Source organism: Neopelma chrysocephalum, unplaced genomic scaffold (genome assembly GCF_003984885.1).
Source record: "Neopelma chrysocephalum unplaced genomic scaffold, ASM398488v2 Primary Assembly neopelma1_102, whole genome shotgun sequence".
In the NCBI taxonomy this organism is placed as follows: domain Eukaryota; kingdom Metazoa; phylum Chordata; class Aves; order Passeriformes; family Pipridae; genus Neopelma; species Neopelma chrysocephalum.
Window position 1 is genome coordinate 510,038 of NW_020897765.1, and position 15,681 is coordinate 525,718.

Sequence of the window (15,681 nt, forward strand, 5' to 3'; positions counted from 1 at the left end):
AATCACCACACTGTATATACTGAGAACGACATAAGAAATGAACAGTGCAGTTCATATAACCAGTGCTGAAGATGGAATTAGGAGAAAAGAAACCTGGCAATAATCTTTCTTTCCAGGCTGGTTTGCCATTGATACATTGCATGGGACACATCTTAAGGAGGTGAGGATTTTTTCCCCTAGGAAAAAAAATGGATAACACCTAAATATATGGATTTAAATACCCAAGAGAATAACTTTGTTGGTGAACTACAGTGGTGGTTCTAAATCCATTACTAAATGCTGAGTCTTGCCATGTATCACAATCCATTCCTAGTGGAATTTGTGACACTTTCTCCAAAATCTCCTGCCCATGGATCCCATCACAGAACACAAAAGGGTGATGAGGAAAAGATATACATTCTTATAAACTGCAGGACACCTTAACAGCTGCTGTGAAAAGCAGACAGGCAACAGCCCTGTAAAGCTGAATGCAAGCTGAAAAGAAGGTGCCACTTCAACAGAGAAATCTGTTTCATGACAGTTTTCTTTCACATATACTATTATTAAAAGGAAAGGTTCACCAAAGTCAATATTGAAATTTATTTTTCTACTTATTCATATCTACAAATACACACACCAGCTGAAATCCACTGCATTCATGGGTCTACATGTGCAGTGACAGAAAGTATCCAAGACTATTCCACACACTCTATACTAGCACTTTAATATGCACAGCTTGGCATGAAAAGAGCAGATATAAAACATACTCCACATGTAGGCTTGTGTTTTTCACATTAAGAACATAATTCCATGTGAAACAGAATTTAAAATGTAAACACTCGACTGTTTCCTCACAGTCTGTTCCATCCTGGCTGTTCAGCATCCCTCCCTTAAAGGCCAGAAGTTTCACACATGGGAGTTTCAAATGCCCAGCAGACACAATGGAAGCTGGTTTTTCCAAGATGATCACTGTACAAAGAGCTGACATCTTTTGATGTCAGTCTAACTTAATAATTTGTTGTGATTTCCAATGCAAGCTATTTTAAAAAACATCTTCCAATGGAACTCAGAAGATTTTGGAATAAATTTTTTTAGAACTGAAGCATTATTGATAGCTTGTTTCCAGGATTAGATACCACTTTATCATTGAGATATTTGGCAGCAGATTTGTATTTATTTAGCTAACAAATCATAAAATACAACCAATTCTTCAGTCTCAACCTTATCAAACACTGATCAAATGGCAGCAAAAGCCTTGATTGTTGTGAAAAGCTCACTATTCCTGTCAGAGATATTCTTCATTTTCCTCTGGGTACAAGAGGAAGTTTTTGCAGAAGAGGCTGTGAATCTACAAAAACCATAATGATCAAGCTCTTTGCTCATAGATTAGTCAAAACCAAAGACTGAAACACACAAATTACAGGCCTTATCTTGCTCTAACTTCATTTGAGGAAATCCTGCTGTTTTTAACAGCATTTGGGTAGTAGCCTGCTTTTACTGGCTTATTTATCAATTTGTGCGTTTACTTGCACCAAAAAAAAGGAATTCAATTAAATAATTTCTATGCTTTTATTTTGGAAAAAAATCTCCATACTGTGTTCTTTAACTGTTATGTGTTAGTCATACTTAAAGAAATGCTACCAGAGGAAGATTGCCATGGCCAGCCTTTCACCAAAGAAAGATTTTAGGTAGCAAATCCTGTAAGTCCCATTAGAATTTGTATCTTAATTCTGAAGGCACAGCACTATCTGTATAATATCAAAATAAGAATGCTGAACTCAGAGCACACCTTTAAAATCAGAACACTGAAAAGACTAAACAACAGCACTTATCACTTTACACGTAACCACTCTAGAAAAAAACACTGAACAAATTACTTGCATCTCATTCATTGGGTTTATACTCAACATTGGAATGCCAACCGGAATAAAATTCTCATTTTTCTGTATTATTTACCTCAAGAACTAGCCAAAGCTGGTCTCCATTTTTCACATCTTTCTTATAGTACATGCCGTAGAATTTGACTACATTGGGATGATCAGAGAGAGCTTTCAAAATGTTGTACTCAGCTTCAATTTCTTCATCAATATCCTAATGTCACAAATGAGAAATACATAGTTGTTAATAAATTAATAATGATAGCCATTTAAAAAAAACCCAACACATAGCATTTTCTGGCAATTTAAATGTAGCTTTAAATGATACAAAGGAAAAAACAAACAGAACATGAATGTACCATTTAGAGGGCTACAAAGCTTAGTTCTGTTCACTCAGTACAAAACAGTCATCTTTTTTTTTAATTTTGTCTTTATCAATTTCAACTAACAAACATACGGGGTATGACAGAGCAGCTCTCAGGAAAATGGGGAAGGAGCAAGGGGCATGTGGACAACAAGCTGTCCAGGAGCTAGCAGTGTGCCCTTGTGACCAAGAAGGCCAATGACATCCTGGGGTGCATTAGGAAGAGCATTGCCAGCAGATCAAGGGAGGTGATCCTGTCCCTCTAATCAGCCCTGGTGAGGCCACATCTGGAGTGCTGTGTCCAGTTCTGGGCTCCTCAGTACAAGAGTGACATGGAGCTCCTGAAGTGGGTCCAGCAGCGAGGGACAAAGACTATTAAGAGACTGGAGCATCTCTTACAACAAAAGGCTGAGGGAGCTGGGCCTGTTCAGCCTCAAGAAGAGATGACTGAGAAGGGACCTCATCAATGTCTATAAGTATCTGAAGAGAGGGTGTCAAGAAGATGGAGTCAGGTTCTTCTTGGTGGTGCCAAGCAATAGAATGAGAGGTAACAGGCAGAAACTGATGCACAGGAAGCTCTACCTCAACATGGAAGAAATTCTCTACTGTGGTGAGCCAAAGTGAGTGAAAACTGGAACAGCTTGCACAGAGAGGTTGTAGGCTCTCCCTCACTGAAGATGTTCAAGAACCATCTGGACACAATCCTGTGCAATGTGCTCTAGGATGACCTTACTTGGGCAGGGAGGTTGGATCAGATGACCCACAGTTGGTCCCTTCCAACCTTACCCATTCTGTGATTTTAAGGCAAAGACAGTGGAATCCATAAGCGGGTAGATACACAGATGCCTTGGGAAGTTACTTGTTACTGCGTTAGTCTTAAGGGTATCCCCAGCTAGAGATGGTGTAGTTGGAATTACCTCTCTACCTCTCTGTGCACAAAGAAGTATGATTGCAGCCACATCTTACTCATTTACCGTCCCACTTTCTAGAATTATCTGCAAGTTTTTTTTATTTTCCACTGTCATAGAAGCTGGTGACATCCATTATTTCTCTGGGGTTTCCTACAGAACTATAAGAGTTGTGGCTTTTTGTCAGTCTTTCCTTATACACCTCAGGTTTCTTAGAGAGTGAGGGAAATCCATTTGGAGGTGAGAGATGAAGACAAGTTTTGCCAACACGTGCACCAAGAGCTGTGCAAACCCCTTCAGATCAAATATGGATGCCAACAATGGAAGGCATTGGATGACTCAGGTAAACCCTTTTCACCTATGTGCTGGAGTTGCTCATTGAGGGACATGATTAGATGGTATTTCAGTCCTGCTGAGAAAATACTCAATCCCTCCTGACCATAGGAGGCAGAATAGCTGCAGTCGCTTTCCCTATTGGTTAGATCTCAGGAAATGTTAACATACTTGTTTCCAGATTTAAAATATTTTTAATACAATTTGCTATTTACAACTACACAAAAAGAAATGAAAAATCCATTCTAGACAGGGGTTACCTTGTGAATTCCATTATCCATATTGAGTGGATTTTGTATCGATGAAAAGCATCTACTCAGTGCCAAAAACCTGTCTCACCATTGCCAAATAGAAATGACCATGGCAGAGAAAGGGGACGCTTTGTTTTTCCAGTGAATGATGCTCCTTCTCATTCTGTTCAACCCATCTGCCCCAAGAGAACTTTGCTCACTTGCTTCTTATACGTCTCTTCAATATCCAACTCAAGTTCCTCATACAAGCCCTTTGTCTTGAGACCAGCTTGATTGGTCTCTGAGAAATTTGTCACTCACCAGCATCTTCAGGAAACAGGCTATTAAGCTTTCATATTGAGACTACAAGAATAAGTTTTCTCACAAGGAAGGGTTTTAGCGATCTTGTTGTTGAATTAACCGAAAACCAGCAGAAATTTTCATCTTTCAAAAAAAGGAGGTACTCACTTCAAGTTAATTTTTTCCATAAGCACAACACAGAAAAAAAAATACAAGCAAGGAAGGAAGAAAGAACCAAGGTACTGAAGATGGCAGAGGACAGAAAGAGAAAGAGTGGAAGCAGGGATGAAGAGAGAAAGCTCATCTGGCAAAAATAAAAGAAAGAAAAAACTGAAAAAAATACAGTCAAAAGCAAAGAAACTAAACACAAAACATACAATATTTCTGACTGCCTTGGGGAAATAGGAAGAAAATTAGCCCACTGTCCTACTCTGATTTAATAGAGGTTTCTGTCTCCTGAGGGGTACTCAGAATTTATGAGACTTTTACAATTATAAGGAGAAACTACATGAATATTCATTCTGTGCCTACTAAAAATAAAAATCTTCCTCTGTATTTTCTGAAGGAAGAAAACTTGAAAGGTTTGGTCGAATTTAATATATTTACCTGCATAAAAGTATCTCTACTAGAAATGGTAGAGTGAATATTTTCATCCTATATATAGAATAATCTGGCTAAGAGTTCTAAAGTACAATGGTATTTACTTATAGTCCTCAGGACAAGACTGAGAGTTTCTCAGTTCCATCTTCATATATTCTTATTTCAACACCTTCACTTTCCTGTTTCAGTTTCAAAAAGCTGAGCTGTTATTCAACAAAAAGAATCTGAGCTCTAAAGGATTAAATATGAAATGCTAATTTTAGTCTTATGTCCCCCATGATAATGTAGGTTCCCAGTTTAATTTGGAAATATCAGTTAAACCAAGTCCTATAAAACCACATTTCCTCTGCTTTATTTCCAGTCCACCTCTCAAGTGGCACAATTCTGAAATCATCTTCAAAGAAAAAAAATGTAAAATGTAAAGAAAATACATAAAGTATCTTTTTCTTCACTGCAATGGCTCCCTCTGCAGCCGTTAATAATACTTTCAGTTTAAACAAAAATATTCTGTTTATTGCTTTCACCCTATTTCTAACATAGGATTGCCATTTTAGCAGTAAAATGGAGGTACAGCAGCTACTCCAGACATCCTGTAAATAGAAGGGAGAAAAGAATAGTATTCTTAGAATAAAAAGAGTAATACATTTAGTTAAAAGAGTCAAGTCTTGGAGTGTGACGTTGACTGTATTACTTCCATTTTTTCATTAAAATAAGGAATCCGTTTTCATCAGTTTTACTTTTGTCCTTCTTCAATTTCTTATTGCATCTTTATCTGTTCTATTTCTTCCATTTTCTTTACATTCTATTCTTTTTTTCCTTCTTAATCTATTTCTCTTTCCTCTAGCATCAGCCTTACTACCTCTTCTTTCTTCCCATCATCATCCTTTAATCTTTTCCTACAACCTCGAAAGTGTACACAACATTGAAATTTTTTCTGATTCCTTCAGTAATTCCTGCCATAGCCAGCTGCCACTTAAGAAACATTCCTGAACACTTGTGAAACACATGAAAGCGGAAGCATTTCCTGCTAAACAGGCATTTAGCAAACACCAGTGGCAAGAAAGTCCTGCCTATTCATTGTAAGTACAAGAACCTTGTTTACAGAAAGCAACAGAGTCAGAAATAGTTTCCAATGCATTTGAATTCATCAAGACCCTTATCGCTCGGCTGCAAATTATGTTTACTTGGGGAGAGGTATGTGGTATTGAATCGAGATGAGCATCCTTTTGCTGCTCTGAAAGCATGCTGAAATAAAGAGCAGATCAACCAAAAACACAGCAAAGATAATTCAAGACACTATGTTTTCACCAACACATTTCATGGACTTTCAGGCCATGGGATCATAATTTGACACTCCGTGTGTTATGCAGAGGTAGACAGAGCCCTGTGTGGCTGTGCAACTCCACAACTGCAGGGTTCCACATGGCATGACGTCCTCTTCCCTTCCTGCCCAGAGGTCATGCAATCGAAGCGCAAGCCTCACAACCAACAAATGTCAGTTATTGAGAAAAAACTATATTCTACAACATAATAATTCCACCTCCCAGTCATCTGGTGCTTTGTGTGTAGGAGCTACTACCTTTGCATTCTTACAACAGTAAGAATAGAATAAGCTAGGACTCCTAGTACTTCGAAGGAAAATAATCAGTTCTGCTTCTGAAAATAAGAGAGAAACAAGGATAAACCAAAGTAAAAGTAACACAGTTTAGGTATACTTCTGACTTGTACCAATGCAACTATTTCAAAGATCGCTTATGATAAGAAAAAAGCATTGATAGCTAGCCTGATACTTAGCAGGCTGAAGCAGTTTATTTCACTGTCACTTCTAATGCAAATGATCTACAAAGATAAAGAGAAAAAAAGACTACCTAAACTCACAAAAAATAAGCACAAACCAAATAATTTAAGTAGCTTACGTGAACAGGATCCAAAATTTTGACTGCTGCTTTGCTGCCATTTTTCTTATTTAACACCTTGAAAACTTTTCCATATGTTCCTTTGCCAATAGTCTCGATTATTTCCCAGGTATCTGAAGGATCAGGAAAGCTATCAAATATTATTGTTTTCCCAGTCAACGGAAGCATCTCAAACGATGGCTCCTAGGAAAAAGAGATCTCAATGTCCACTCAACAAATGGTTAATAGCAATTTGGTTCCTATGAATGTGAAGAGAAATACACATTCTAGTCTCAAACACTAGAAACGTTTTTGTATATAGTGTGCATGCACAGCAAGCATAATGAACAAGAACGTAATACAGGTATATGCAGTCAAGATAATATTAAATGAAGGGAAATTCAAATGAAAATTTGAACCAATTTCAGGCTTGAGTGAAGCCTGTGGAAGCTTCCCCATGCACTTCAAGGAAAATATAATGCCACTAGGATTTTGGGAGGGCAGGGGAATGAGAGTCAAGTTCATAAAATCCCAAAGAATTTGGCTCCATTACCAAGAAGGGCAAGAAGGGGAAGAAAACCCACACAAAATAAAACATCTTAAATACTAGCATTAGGTTAATTCTAATTTTTTCAGCAAATAATCAGTTTTATAATCCTTCTCTTAGCATTTGAATTATTATATACATCTCATAAGGCCAAGCAGATCAAAGTGGCAGATCTCTTCACAATACCATGGTCTTCTGACAGTCAAGGATTCACAGCCATGGAAAACATGTTTACCAATGTACATACATTAGCAACTGATTTATGTACTGTAAAGGAAACACCTTTTACAATGATGGAATTGTATCCATCACTGACCAGGTTACACCCACGCCCTAGTAGATAATGGATACAATTCACTTACACCAGGAAACCTAGAGCAGTTCGTTGTGTACTTGGTAGTGCACCCAGTCCTGGCCCATCACCATGATTTCAAGTACTGTGGGAACAAAATGACCCAATTTCACCTGCAACAACGAAACCTCCCTCAACTCTACTCCAGGGTAAAGTCAAAGTAAAGATAGAGGATCAAGATCCAGAGACACATAGATGCAATTACTAAATCCTCAGTTTTCCATTCCAGATTAAAAATTTGCTTCCTTCTTCTGTCTAACCCTCCCCCTGGGATTCACATAGACTCAACCCAGTCAGGACAGTGACTTCACTCTCTTCCTAAGGCATTACCTTTCCATCTTATGCCTAGTCTTTATCCATGCCTTGGGAACTTCACCACTTTCAGGAGAACTATTTCTTCCCCCAAAAAAGAACACAAATGAGTTACATAATTTTTTAAAATTTCTTTTTCTTTTGCCTTTAAAGTAGTGCTCAAATACAATCATTTTGTTGGGGTTTTTAATCACTTCATATATAAATGCTTTGTAATTAGCTCATATTTGGGAATACACCAAACAATAACCAAATTTGGGTTGATAAAGGGGATGATAAAGGGATTAGGATGCATAATCCCAAACCCTTGCTTCAAGGGATTCAATACTAACGGAATTTCAAAATTTCTTTATCTGAGCTTTAGTTTTTAGAATTGAGGCTAACTATTTTTTTAAGGTTTTACTGTATATGAAATCTGTAACTAGTGATTTTTTCAAGAGAAAAAAAGTAAAAAGCTATCAATAGGTGCCTTCATAAGAATGGAGGCATCCAAATCATATTGAAACCTCTCAGCACACAGGCTATTTTCTACAGAATATGTAATTTTCCATCAAAATCTAGGGCCTGCTATGTCTCTCATTACAAGAAAACACAGGAGCTTCTGACCCAGTTTACAGCAGAAGATATGCAGAGTTGAAGAAAGGAAGATTTATCTTCTCCCCTTCAAAGATGAGCATTTAGGATGCGGGAACTCAAAGAACAGTTTCATATATTTAGCCTGTGCCAGAGCCAAGCAGGAAACTCTGATACCTTCAATCTCCAAATACACCCCTAAACAAAGGTCCACCTCTCTGCACAGATGTTTTATATCAAGCAGAACATTCTAAGAAAAAAAAAGGTACCAAACCTACAGTTTCAGACAGGCTTCATTAACTCCCTATATTATGACAGTATACAGCTGAAATCCATTGACTTGCAGTATCAATTGCTTATTTGTCTGCAGAGACTGGTACAATGAGAACTGTTAAAGGGCTGAGGAAACATGATCCTACAGGTGCTATTTGGCTATCAGAAAAAAGTGCTAGAGAAACTGCCATATGCTTGCATTTTTCTCTGAAAATCATACCAGTTGCACATCATCTTGTCTCAAGAAAAGTCACCACATATCTCACAAAACATGCATTCAATAGCTGTCATACTTAGTTCAATAATTTAAGAGTGCTAGTCCAGAAAGAATTAGTGAGAATAATTCTTGCTTTTGATTTAACAGCTTCAAAATCATAACTTGAATAAATTATACTGAACACTGTGTTTCCTCACTTTCACCAAGTTTAAGAACAAGCCCCTGGAGATAAATTGTTTAGCTTCCACTTCTATTATTAAAAATATATTAAATAGAATGATTTAAAGTGTTCTGTTCTGGGTGATGAATAATGTTTTATTACATCTCACTGAAGTTGAGAAAGCTGATAATCATTTAGCCTCATATTTCAGCAATAAATTGGACTGTCTCTGGAATATGTCTGGATGTCTAACCACCTAGATATTTTATCATACCCCTCGCCATTCAAATTTTACTTAAAAAACACCACAACTTACAACTTGATCAAAACCTCTAAGTTGGGAATGTACCCTTGAACCACTAGGAAAAAACCCTTTGAAGTACTTCTGTTGTGCTCAGCGTGACAGTTCACTTCACTTCTGCTCAGATTTTGGCTAACCTGGCTCCTGGTAAGACCTTATGCATGCTGGGAACACTGTCAGTACTTCAAAGCAAGAGCACCAAGTAGACTGACAGGTGGCCTGAAAATGCTCAAGACCAATTATGCACCATCATCACTGGCAAATCTGTCTACTATTAGCTTTCCTACTGCACTTTCCCCAGAATCTGCTAACTTATGAAAATGTATAGGACCTCCAAGCCGGATATGTAAAAAACCGTGTCCAAGCTGGAAGGTATAAAACATCAGCTTACCCCAAAAGCTTTTGAAGCCAATCCAACAGCAGCTGGACTGCTGAGGCTCTCCTGCTGCTTGGTGTGATACAGGGGACACCCGCACTGTAACTGAGGAGCAGGGATAAGCAGTCTCTTACCCCCAGCTAGGTTTTATTCTTTTGTGTTTGCTCATAAGTTCATGAGTTAAGAGTTATGGGTTATAAGTTATGAATACTTACAGCTTGAATGGTGAATAAATTAATTCACATGATAGACTGACCTGCTCAAAAGGGGGTTGAGCCCTGTTTGTTGTGTTTGTTGCAGTTCTCATGAAATAAAGTTTAAATCACAGAGTACACTGTCCTGTAAATTTGAGAGAGCCAAACAGACTGTGACACAGTGATCAAATTAAGGGTATTTGGGGCAGGGAAAAAATAGATTTGGAGTTCCAAGACAATAAGCCAATGTGGTTGGGGTTTTTTTGTTTTGGTTTGGGTTTTCTTTTGTTTGTTTGTTTGTTTGTTTGGTATTTTTGGTTTTGTTTTTTTTTCCCTGAGAGGGGGATCTAGTATCAGTTATAAGAAAAAATTGGGTGAGAATTCTTATGAACCAGTCCTATATAATTTTTTTGCTTCACATCAAACATACACACCCTATGCAGCAGACCTCAAGCCACGTATTAGAGATATCCAGAGATGCCCTGCTCAGCATCCATGCTGGCAGACAACTGCATTCTCCATCATTTTCAGTATCTAGTGAGTTTGGAAAGGGAAGGGGAAGGCTCATGAAGAACGCAGTATATCTCCTGTGGACTATCTGATTGCTGCAAAGGCAATTCAATTAAGTACATTTATCACACCCAAAGCTTCAGACACAAACCAATTGTCCTGTGGAAGCTTTACAGTCAAGACCACAGAACATTACAGACAACACCATCAAGTGGGAATAAGCTTATAAGTTTGCACTGAAAGCACAATGGAGTCTGAATTTCACATAGAATCCTACATGTTAATCCAATATTTTTACTACTGTTTCATATCACCTAAGTGTGCAACTTCTCTCTAAACCTTTCCTCCCAATAGTTTCTGAATGGACCTTCATCTCACTTGGATGAAAAGATACCCATTTCCTCCATAAGGAGCTAATGAAACAAGAGAGGCACCTTGCCTCATATTATTCATCTTTCTCCACAAAGGGAGCCTACATGATTAGCAAAGCAGACACATATTCATATATAACTACAACGAATCCAGCCTTTAGGTTCCTATCAGCATCTTGTCTCCTGGCTACCACAATCTTCTTAAAGTCTTGAAAACTGGAACCAGTTCAAAACAGACCTACTGAGGTCATCTTTTGTTTTATTCGTCCACATCGCTCTCTCCTTCACATTGCAAACATCACTTGTGTCTAAACAGATAGCTCCTGCACATATCCTACCCTGTAATTTGCCAGACATCTTCACATATGCCATGACTGGTAGATGTCAGGTGCCAGGAACACTAGCTCACATTGCCTGTCAGGTCTGTTACCTCTCTGTATGTGACACTTGCACTCCCTCAGATTGTGAAATTCAAGTCTCTTGTCTAACAGATGCCAGAAAAAATAATCACCCTAACACAAAAAACCCCAAACAAAAAAAAACCAAACAAACAAACTCCAAACCCCAAAGAAACAAAAAAAAGACTGATAAGGCTTGTTATATCCAATTAAAAAAAACACCTCACCTCCCTTTTTCACCACCTTTATGACCTTTATCCAATATCTAATTTAGAAGTTCTTTGGTCTGGTACTGATCACAAAGCACAGTGAGGCCCTGAAATGCTTAATGTAACGGCACAATAAAATCCAAAACCACATTTCTTCTTATTTCATGAGTTTATGCCACACTGGCAAATACTTAATAAGAAAGTTAAAGGTACGGAATTCTCAAAACAAGCCAAGAGCATGAGGCTACAATATGCCCTTCATCATACTAGCACCTAGAAATTTCTGGTTAAATGTCCAAATAATTTGATCATTCAATTTAGAGCATGGATTGCAGCTCAGATTCTCAGCTTGTATAAATGTAGCTGTAATGAGTAATTTATGCAGTATATTATCTTATCCATCATTCAAAGAGTAAGTTTTGCTCTGGAAATTCCAATATCACTCCCAACTAATTCTGGGGGAATATCTGGCCTCCGATTTCAATGATGATACAACCTATATCTGAATGGGAACTATACTCAAATCTAAGCTCAATGTGAGCAGATTATCTAGTTTGGCAATTAGTTAAAGACAAGTGTTTGAAACACAACAGGGTGGGTTTTTTACTGAATTTGTCAATAGCTCAATGCACTTAGCATTATAATTTCACGCATGTGTCTATCTGAATTATCCTCTTTGACTGCACATCAGTTGGCTTACTACTTTCCACTCTATATATTCCACAGTGTTTTCCCAGAACTAAACAATTGTCCTTCCCATCTGCAAGAAACCTTCCATTGGGGGGAAAAAAAAATCTCTTTAGCCCCAGCTGTAGTAGATGAACAGTAAAAATCAACAAACTTTTCTAATAGTCAGTCCATTTCTTTCACTGTTGTGTGCTTACGTGAGTAAGAAAGACACAAGTCACATCAGCTTCGGTGAGCTTCACCTAAGGTGGTGTGTAGAATACACATATTGGAACCTAAACTAGATGCTATGATTTCATTTTAGTCAGTCAAAGCAATCAAAATGATTCACCTGAGCTGCTTAGTATCTATCTTAGGATAAAACACTTGGTCTTCAGACCCTGTTGATTCTACTGGCTAAGTTTCCATTGACTATGAAAGGAACCCAGCTATACATCTTCAGTTGCAGACATGTTAGATGAAATGAATTCTATCCTACTTAAATGCTGGAAACAAAGAGTTATAGCTTGACAATTGACAAAATGAATATCAGCCCTATACTACAGTTGGGAAAACTGCAAGCCAGCCACATCTTATGACCTGAAAGCTGTCAAGCAACTTGGATGTTTTCTGATGATGCACAGAAAAGGTAAGAACCATGCAATGACATTGCCAAGCAAACTTTGAATTCAACAATGAAACCCTAAATTAATGTGAATGCAGAAATAAATGGTTACTTAAAGCATTTGGTGGCAAGGAGTGGTGATAAATTTAACCCAGTATCAGACAATATATTTCCTGGGCACAATTCAAAGTATATATGTCAAACTTAGGGCTGTTCAAGGAAGAAACTGATCCAATTTTGAGGCCACTTTTTAGTGTTTACTCTCTGAAAGGCTGGGTAACTGCTTCTTCTGTAGACACTTTTTCTCTGCTGACATCCAGCAACAACTTTCCCAACAAGGCAAGACAGCTTTCAGAGACACTTGATGCCTCTGGACTCCTTGACCTTTGTAAAACTTCTACATGCAGTAGAGAAACAGTACTGTGTGGTACTGGTACCTGATCTCCTTCTACTGATAAATGCATATTGGGTGTCCACACTGACATTTCATCTGCTGATTATTATTCAGCTGATCATGACATTTTGACTTGCTGCAGACTGAACTGGCCAGCCCTGGTCATGGGAGGCTCCAGCTCTTCACTCTCTGAACATTTTCAGGGGGCACAGATGCAAGAGATCTACTTCAGTGTTAGGTTCCAACCTTGGTTTTCTTCCATTCCCTGCCATGCACCACAACAGTCAAAGTCCCACTGCATGCTGAGGTTTACAGTTCTCAGGAAGCTCCATTGGAGGAGGGTTCTTTTAAGAAACACATTAAACGATCAGCAAGGGCTGTAAGCATTCAATCTAACCTTGTGCATAGGGGCTACCCATTGGATGACAATCCTTCAGAGTTTAAACGTGACACCAGTACAGCACCCCAGCTTTTTTTAAGACAACTTTTAGTTAAAGGAAGAGGGTATGAAAAGAACATAGAAACAAAATGCTAAATTTAATTACTGTAGTCAATTCTAAAAGCTCTGATATTTTGAAAACAAATGAGAGCTAAAGATTTTTTTGGCAATTGTCATCCAACAGATAATATTTATGCAGGGGCATTACAATAATGAAAATAAGATTAATAACAGAAGGGGGAATGGTTCATTATCAAATTGTATTTGGACTTTGTGCCACCAGAAGTGATGAACTGACACTAGTAATCCATGAACTGAATAATATCCAGCTCATTTTGTGGCTCCCAGAAGAGAGGCAATGCAAGTGATGAGAATAATTTTTCAATGACTAAACACTAGATCAATATATTAGCAAATAACTTAGCTTTCAAAGCTAAAGCATCACTCAATTTTCCTGTTTTAACACAGTAAAACTTTATAAGGCCATAAAAATCAATGTGCGACCTCACTCCTTATTTCTCAGAACCTCTAACAGCAGCGAAGTGGCAACTCAAAATTAATTTAGCAGCTGTATCAATGAGTTTTGGCAGGGCTTGATATTAACGTGACATAGTCATTTGATAGTAAGATGAGGAAGGCATTATAGACAACAAGAAAATTTGCTAGCACTTAGCATTATCAAGTAAGAAGTTACGGGGTGTGGGTGTACACTGGGCACGGTAAGAGTTCACGAGTGTCCTGCCGAGGCCACGGTCACGCCACAGTCCCACGCGTCCCTCGGGCGGGCAGGGCTTTGCCCTGCTCCGGGAGCGCCCGGCTGGTCCCACCGCGGGCACGACGCACTCCAGGCATCGCTCCCGACTACTCCGTACGCGTTCCTTACCCAGAAACTCATTCACAAGAAAAGAAAAAAAAAAAAAAGGAAAGAAAAAAAAAGGTAGAAACAAGCAGGATTCACCTGAACGAAAGAGCGCAAGGGCCAACCCGCACCCTCACATACCCAGTGCCGGGACCTCCCGGCTCCGAGGAGCCCCCGCCCGCCCGTCCCGTCCCGTCCCGTCCCGTCCCGTCCCGTCCCGACACCGCGGCTGCGGCGGGAGGCACCGGCCAGTCCCGGGGCCGCGCCACCCTCGGGGGCCGGGCCACCATCCCGGGGGGGCCGGGCCGTCCCGAATCCTCGGTGAGGCGTGGCTCCGTGGAGAGACCCTGCTCAGCCGCCGGCCCCGGGTCTACCCCGCCTGCCCTGCCCGCCGCTCCCCGGCCGGGGATTACCCGCAGCGAAAGCTCCGGTCCCCGCAGAGCCAGCCCCGCAGAGGGGGCCGGGGCCGCGCCACCGCCGGCGGCCGTGCCTCGGGTTCGCCCTCCTCCTCCTCCTGCGGAAGGCCCCGGCCCGGCTGTGGTCCTGCCTCGGGGTCAGCGGCGGATGAGCGCTTTGCCCCGCTAATCCCCCGCAGGCGCCGGCAAAGCCGGGAGGGCTCGGCCCGCCCCGGGCAGGGCGCGGCGGGGGCGCCGGGGCGGCCCGGGCTCCCCTCCTGGGGGGGAGCGGCGGCTGCGGAGCCGCCCCGGGCCACAGGCACCGGGGATCCCGGGCCACGGCCACCGGGGATCCCGGGCCGGCCGCCTTCGGAGCCAGGTCACAGCCCTCACACCCTGATCCGCCCCACGGGGATTACACGGCACCGGGCGGCCCAGAGAGGCCGCGATCCTGGCACGGGAGAGCTGCAGCTCGTGGCCCTGGGGCTGCCCATGGCTGCGCTGCCCTGAGGAAACCTAATGGACCTACCTGGACCGCTAAATATAATTCAGATCTGGTGCACGCCCTGAGCTCACGTTATTACCCCTTTCGGGGGGGTGACTACACAGCAGCAGCGCAATATAAGTGTAATAATAGCAAGGTGAAGTTGCAAGACAAAGTATTCAAAAGTTGGGAATTGGATGAATTTTATTAGTGCAGCTTCTATGGGTACAAGAGGACTTTAATTATGCTGCTTAAGTTTTCTTTGGAAGATCCCTTGCACATTCACTGTAAAGAGGCAGCCAATCTCAATCAGCACCAGGGATCATGTCCTTCGTCAGAGACTTCTGCTGTTGGATTGTTTGTCTCTCTCCATTTTTCTAGTAGTATTTAAATCTTGTTTTTATTTTCAGACAGGTCTGACATTAGGGGAGCTGTTTCAGAGCTATCTATGTTCTATGTCTTCCACAAAAGCAGAGTAGACACTAGGTTCATGGATGGCCTTTCCATGTGAATGTGTCTGTAACAGGAAAGGCTGCTTAT

General features: G+C 40.5%; 1 protein-coding gene across 5 annotated transcripts in view; it reads right to left on the minus strand.

Moving 5' to 3' along the window:
- Positions 1 to 14,971, minus strand: part of MYO3A (myosin IIIA) — a 119,892-nt gene extending 104,921 nt beyond the window's left edge. For 2 of the 5 annotated variants that reach the window (XM_027695694.1, XM_027695693.1), the window contains exons 1-4: positions 14,676 to 14,970; positions 13,008 to 13,153; positions 6,508 to 6,690; positions 1,936 to 2,070 (exon numbers count right to left, since the gene is read on the minus strand). In XM_027695694.1, coding sequence (XP_027551495.1) covers positions 1,936 to 2,070; positions 6,508 to 6,690; positions 13,008 to 13,055 — 366 coding nt within the window. In that variant the 5' untranslated portion in view covers positions 13,056 to 13,153; positions 14,676 to 14,970. Of the gene's footprint in view, positions 1 to 1,935; positions 2,071 to 6,507; positions 6,691 to 13,007; positions 13,154 to 14,675 lie in introns of those variants that run through there. The other 3 variants (XM_027695692.1, XM_027695695.1, XM_027695691.1) reach the window with 3 other exon arrangements.
- Positions 14,972 to 15,681: the final 710 nt, after the last annotated feature.